Below are 6,474 nucleotides of genomic sequence, written 5' to 3'. Positions count from 1 at the left end.
TCCGCCTAGCCCTGCATGGTCGCCGACTAACACAGGTCCTCAGCACCGCAGCTTCTTCCTCCATCTTCGCCGCCTGACGCAGTAACTCGGCAGGTCCTCATCGGGTCTTCATCTCCACTGGCTTCTCGGCACGGACCCAGGTTAGTGGCTTATCGTCTTCATCTTCACTGAGGGTGTGGTCTTCTTCTTGAATTTTTGTTTCTTTTTTCTTCAATTGTTCTTCGGTCTTGCCTTGCATTTTTGTTCTGAAGTTCGGTTCTTGGATTCTTCTTCTTCGATCTTCGGTCTTGGTTTGAAGTTTGATTCCGTCTTGTATTTGCAAATTTGTATGTATGGTTCTGAATGCTATGTTACTCTGTGGAAATTTGTATGTATGGTTGCTAATGGTAGAAACTCACTCTGTTAGGCAGAATTTACACTGTATGGTTGCTAATGGCAAAAGCTTACTCTGATGCTAATGGTGGAAATTTGTATATTGTTGAATGCTGTAGGCAGAATTTGAATGTCTCTGAAGTACTTGGATTATTGAATTTGAATGTCTCTGAAGGCTGAAGTAGTGATTTGTGATGTTGAATATCTCTGATTCATTGAGTTTTGATTTGTGTTTTAGATATGAAATTTGTGATAAATGATAACTGACTTCTCGTGCTTATGAAATTTGTGTTTTCCCTCAAGTTAATTTTGGTTCATGTGATTTAATTGGTGTTTAGGGTAGAAACTGAAGAGGTTTTTTTAATTGGATTTGCAAGGTGAAATTTGGTTGACTTTTGATTTAATTTGGTAACAGTGTTTATGATTGGGTTTATCTGATTTTCATTCTTTTTGAATTTGGTAATAGTGTGATTTCTTTTTGCTGTTTTGTAGTATTTGTTGCTGAATGATGGTTGTTCTCTCTTGCCTCTGTTTAGTAATCTTTATTGAAATTATGTACATTTTCAATGCATATTTGTACATTTTCATTGATATTAAACCTTGTAAATAAGTATCTGGTTAATTATTATTCCAATGTTGTGGTTAAAATTTTTGTATAGTTGATGATTTCTGTACCGATTTCCTTTACTTGAATTTGTAAAGTTGACTGTGTGTTAAATTGGTTTGCTGCTGCCCTTTTAAGTTACAAATTCTTTAGGGTTTTGCAATTTTAATTGCCGGATTATCTATTTAGGTGTTGTGGTTGTCTGTTTGTTAAATTGTTGTTGTGTAGAGGTTAAGGCTGTGTATTTTTATAGCAGAAAAAAGTTATCATTTAAAAAACCAACTATTACAACTTAATAGATAGAGTGCTATGGTGGGATGGGCAAGTCAAACGGTTTGTCTCCAGATGAAAGTGAAAACGAGTTATGCCTTTCAAACAACAACGTTGTTGATGAGAATGACTTAAGAAAGGTTGAGTTGTTGTCGGATGAAGATGGTCGTGAATATGGTTACGTGACTGGGTTGACTGCAGAGGATATAATGAAAAAGTTGTTTCGAAGTGAAGAGCGTGCATATGAGTTTTATGGTAGGTTAGGGGAATGCAACGGATTTGGGGTCCGTAAGGGAGACTATGCAAAGGATGAAGATGGGAGTGTAGTGAGAAGGAGGTTCTTCTGTAATCGGGCTGGCCTAAGGGATGGAAAACACTACAACAGACTAGACAGGAAGAGATGCCATAGGCCTGAGACATGCACGAATTGCCAGGCCCTGATGTCTGTATACCTTGATAAGGGTAGCTCGGTTTGGAAGGTTCGGAAAGTAATCCTCGAGCATAACCACGAGTTGATACCGATGGGAATGGTTCACATGATCCGAAGTTTCCGGGCGATATCGGGTTCTGCAAAGGCCCACATGGATGGAATGCATACGTATGGGTTGCCGACATCTAAGATATTGGGGTACATGGCTGGGATTATGGGTGGTTATTCTTCTTTGGGTTTTACCAGGAAAGACGCATACAACTATATGGATCGGTTGAAGCATGAAAAGGTGGTTGATGGAGACATGAACGCTGCTATAGTATACCTGGAAGGCAAGGCAACTGCTGATCCCATGTCTATGGCCCAGTACAATTTGACTGAAGAAGGTATGTTGGGAAACATGTTCTGGGCAGATGGTCCTAGCAGGGTTGATTTTCAACACTTTGGAGACGTCGTTGCATTCGATTCGACGTATAAGAAGAACAAGTACAATAGACCCGTTGTCATATTCTTAGGTTCAAACAATCACAAGCAAACAACAATTTTTGGTTTCGGTTTGGTTTTAGATGAGACAATCAGTTCATACAAGTAGATGTTGGAGAACTTGTTAGAAGTCATGTGTGGGAAGCTGCCCTCTGTAGTCGTTACCGACGGAGATGAATCAATGATTGCTGTAGTTAGGGAGGTGTTGCCCCGGAAAACCCATAGGTTGTGTGCATGGCATCTGCAGAAGAATGTGACCTCGAACACCAACGAGCAGATGTTCCGTGATGTCTTTGCCAAGTGGTTGTATGCTGACATGGAGGTTGAAGAGTTTGAGTGTGAATGGGCACATGTTGCTGAACAGTATGGGTTACTTAATAAGTATTCGGCGTTATAATTGTATGAAAAGAGGAAGATGTGGGCAAATGCGTACTTGCGTCGCAAGTTTTACGCTGGGTTTCGTACGATGTCTCGGTGTGAGGGCATCAATTCCCATCTAAAAAAATTTCTGTCGTCTAGGCACACTATTCGAGAGCTTGTGCAGAATCTGGAGCTACTAGTACGGGAGTACCGGAACAGTGAGCTGGTTGCACAGTTCAGTTCAATTTACGGTGTTCCCGTTATGACGACCTGTCTTGATCCCATCGAACAGTTTGCTGCATCGGTGTACACGAAGGTCATATTCACACAAGTGAAGAAGGAGATTGAGTCTATCTCGGTCGTTAACTTCGTAAGCAAACGAAGGGTCTCAACAACCATGGTGTACATGGTTGAGGAGTATGGATTCCCCGGTCAGAATGTGGTGGCATTGTACGATCCAAAAAGAGGTAGGTTGGTATGTCGATGTAGATTTTCGGAGAAAGAAGGTTTTCCTTGCAGGCATATATTTTTTGTCATGAAGCACGAGCACGTAAAAAGAATTTCCGAAAGCTTGATTTTGAGACGATGGAGGAAGGATGTGAAGACAGTCAACGAATACAATGAGAAGACGGGACTAGAGGATGAGCGGGGTTTCTTGTTGAGACATGGAGCCCTACATGCTGCTTCGCAGTAGATGTTGTTCGTCGGATCTAAAAACGACGATCTGTACAAGAAATGCATGAGCGGGATCAGGCATATATGCTATGATCTAGAAGCCCGCAGCGGCAATGACACGATGGATAGGAGTCCGAATGCTGCTTGTGTTGTTCGGGATCCAACCGTTGTGCGCACCAAAGGGGCACCCAGCACACGGGGACACAAAGGTAGAAAAAGGAAGTGCACGAGATGCAGGAAAACGGGGCACACAAAGCGGAGGTGCACGGAGCCACAAAAAATCTCAACCTTGATAAGATATAAACACTGTCCCAAGAAGGAAACGAAAGTTAGCAAACTCAAGGTAAACACTTGGTTGCAAACCCTATATTCACTACTTAATTAGTTTTACCTCATTAAGTAAGCAATTTTATATCAATTTTGTTGTCATGTAGGCTGTTTCTCCGCACTTTAACCTGCATGCTAATCAAGGCAAACGGTTAGAAGAGGGAGATGATAGTCGCAGTGAGCAAGATGGTGGAGCAAACGACAGATGGGACCATGTAATAGGCACAGTGCAAAGCCAAACCAGGAACATGGGCGGAGTGGGTAACACCGTCGACTGGAACATAGAGGTAATCGACTTGTGGCTTGGTAATCTCCCTTTCGATTGTTACTCGTATTCTGATTTCTCCATCCATAGAACATGCTTTGTGGCAGGGATTGTGTTTGGGAATTTCTTGATGATATTTCAGGGCGCTGTTTGTATTATGAATTTATTGTTATGGAACTTGCAAATTAGCTGCATGTACTTGATTTTGTTATAGTCATTGTGGAGTAGAAGTAGTTACTGTGATTCATTGATCTTGGGTGAGTTTGGATTAATGTGAGGTTCTTCGTTGTAGGTATTGGAAATATTGCGGTTGTTACAAGATCGCTGTTGAAAGTATTGAGCACATGGTGTTCTTTGTATAGATGGAAAAACGTTTTATACGTTACCAACTTTTTAAGCGTTCTAAATTTCCTTGGTTTGTATTCCGTTAATCCGGCTGATGCCCAGAATCGTGCAGCTGCATCCAAGTTAGCATGAAAAGTAAATTATGGTGTTGTTATACCTACATATATTGGAAGAAATAATTTTGCAGTTGAGGGAAGATTGAAAGACAGCAACATCTCTATTTGTTAGCCATGCAATTTATAAATTTATTTCAATTTTCCTGTTCCCACTTTTGATTGCATTTTAAGGATAAAGAAATATCAGATGATATACGATCTCTCAGGTCCAGGAATTTGTATCTCCAGGAAATGCATCGCAATAACCCATCGAGAGAAATATAAGTTTTCACACATTTGTCTCAACCACGAACACGCATGCACTGATTTTGAGTTCGCCCGCTTGGAGTATTATAATTTCACCTTCATTTCATTATCTTTTCTTACTGTACTAGTAAACATTTCTCAAGTGTTAGTTCATTCCAATTCTCGAGTATAAGTTCTTTCCATTATTGACATGTGTTTTTTAAGTTTGGTTTACAAGATATTCTTAATTGTATAACAAGATCTTGTATACGTAAAAAATGTTATAGAGTAATTCAAAGGTTTTTTTTTAATGAATCCGGAAAACAAAGAAGCATTAGCTCGTGATAAAAAAATCTATACATGTTAAGAACCTCCAAATAAAACAGTGTTCAAGTGAGAGACCAACAGTGAGTCCTTGCAGCATTGTTACCTTGAGTGGTTGTTGCTTAACAGTGCTATACTGTGCTGCTGGCCTTGTACCCTTGTTGTTGTCAGTATTTTTTGCAAGGTCAGAATTTGTGTTTACAGCATTCATTCCAGCGCCGATCTTGGCTATTATAGCATCGACATCGTTGGTTAAAGCCACCGCGTCGACATCCTCCGAGGCCAGCTTCGGCTTTCGGTGCCACTCCTTCTTTTGCTTCTTTGCATCGTGAACAGCAAGACCTTTAGTTGAACCATACCTCTCCTGGTGCATTAGCAGCCTTTCTCGTCCTTTTGCATATTCCGACCACAGTATCTCCAGTAGGGTTCCGTGACCATCGACCGTACGCTTAAGCTTCTTAATCTCCTCTGCCTGAGTCTCAACTATAGATCTAGTTGCTCCATCAGATCCGAGCAAAATCTGGAAACCCAAAGAAAACAAATCTCTTAAAAAAATATAGACACACGGTTGAAAGATAAAATCAACAAGAGAGGTCCATTTGGAAATGATCCTTATGCAACCCACCTCACGCACTTTGTTGAACACGTCGACGATAGGATCATCTGATGTGGAAAATACCTCCTCGGTCACAACCGGCATCTGCTTTGTCTCTTCCACACCAGAATCATCTTTCGAGGCCACATGAGGACCCCCAACCTTCTGCACAGTAGCCTTCCCCTTATTTTTCATGTCTGCCTCCAACGACCCAGAGCAAAGAAGATTCCCCTTATTTAAGAAATAAATTTTTAAATTTAGAAAAGGGGAAATATTTTAAAAATATTAAACAAATACTCAACTCGTAAAAATTTATTACATTCTCAAAATATAAAGTTTTAAAATGACAATGACATATAAACAAAAACATAATATTTTATATTTATAATTAATAATAAAAATAAAAAATATAAACAAAAACATATAAATATGTATTTTTATATTTGTATAGTTTATTATAGTTAATTAACAAAAAGGTAATCAGAATTTAACAAAAAACAAATATGTGAAACTTTTTACATTCACTTCCATTTAATTTCATTAAAATTGCTCCTCGTTTTTTTAGAGTAATATATAATTTTGCATTTATTTTTTGGCCTTTTCTGTGTTCAAGAAAATTATACTTGTCTCTAGAATTGTCAATCAATCACACCTTAAACGTTTGGCTATTATTTTATGATATAAAATCATACAAAAAATACTAAACAGTGAGTACTTCATGTAATTTTAACCAATTTTTAACGTAACTTGGATACATGATGCAACTACTACTCAATTGAAAAGAAAAATAAGATATTTGCTTTCATTTCCACCAAATTAATTTTTTTTTCTTTATAAAAAATCAATATAAATGAATCAAAAACGGTATCAAAGGCCATGATAACATGTTACTTTCTGGAAACGGTAACCAAAAAAATTAAGAATCCTCAACTTTATTCGTTAGGTAGGTAATCATTATATGTAGTAGGTTATATTCCCAACACTTGTCAATCTCAAAATAAAAATACATGCTGTTCATCCCAAACACTTAGACCATCTCCAGTAGGGAACTCATCCCAGTTTTTATTTATATCTCACCTATCA

At 38.7% G+C, this 6,474-nt stretch overlaps 1 protein-coding gene across 1 annotated transcript; it reads left to right on the top strand.

The window, feature by feature from the left end:
- Positions 1-1,293: 1,293 nt before the first annotated feature.
- On the top strand, positions 1,294-2,268 carry LOC112749029 (protein FAR1-RELATED SEQUENCE 5-like). The gene has a single exon (XM_025797287.1). It carries the CDS (start codon positions 1,294-1,296, stop codon positions 2,266-2,268), a length of 975 nt encoding a protein of 324 aa, XP_025653072.1.
- The last annotated feature ends 4,206 nt before the right edge of the window (positions 2,269-6,474 follow it).

This window comes from Arachis hypogaea, chromosome 15, assembly GCF_003086295.3.
Source record: "Arachis hypogaea cultivar Tifrunner chromosome 15, arahy.Tifrunner.gnm2.J5K5, whole genome shotgun sequence".
NCBI lineage: Eukaryota > Viridiplantae > Streptophyta > Magnoliopsida > Fabales > Fabaceae > Arachis > Arachis hypogaea.
This window is presented reverse-complemented; position numbering and strand designations above follow the sequence as displayed.

Bases quoted from the DNA above. Each gene is read 5' to 3' on its own strand.
- LOC112749029 (XM_025797287.1), top strand. From the start codon at position 1,294: ATGGGCAAGTCAAACGGTTTGTCTCCAGATGAAAGTGAAAACGAGTTA.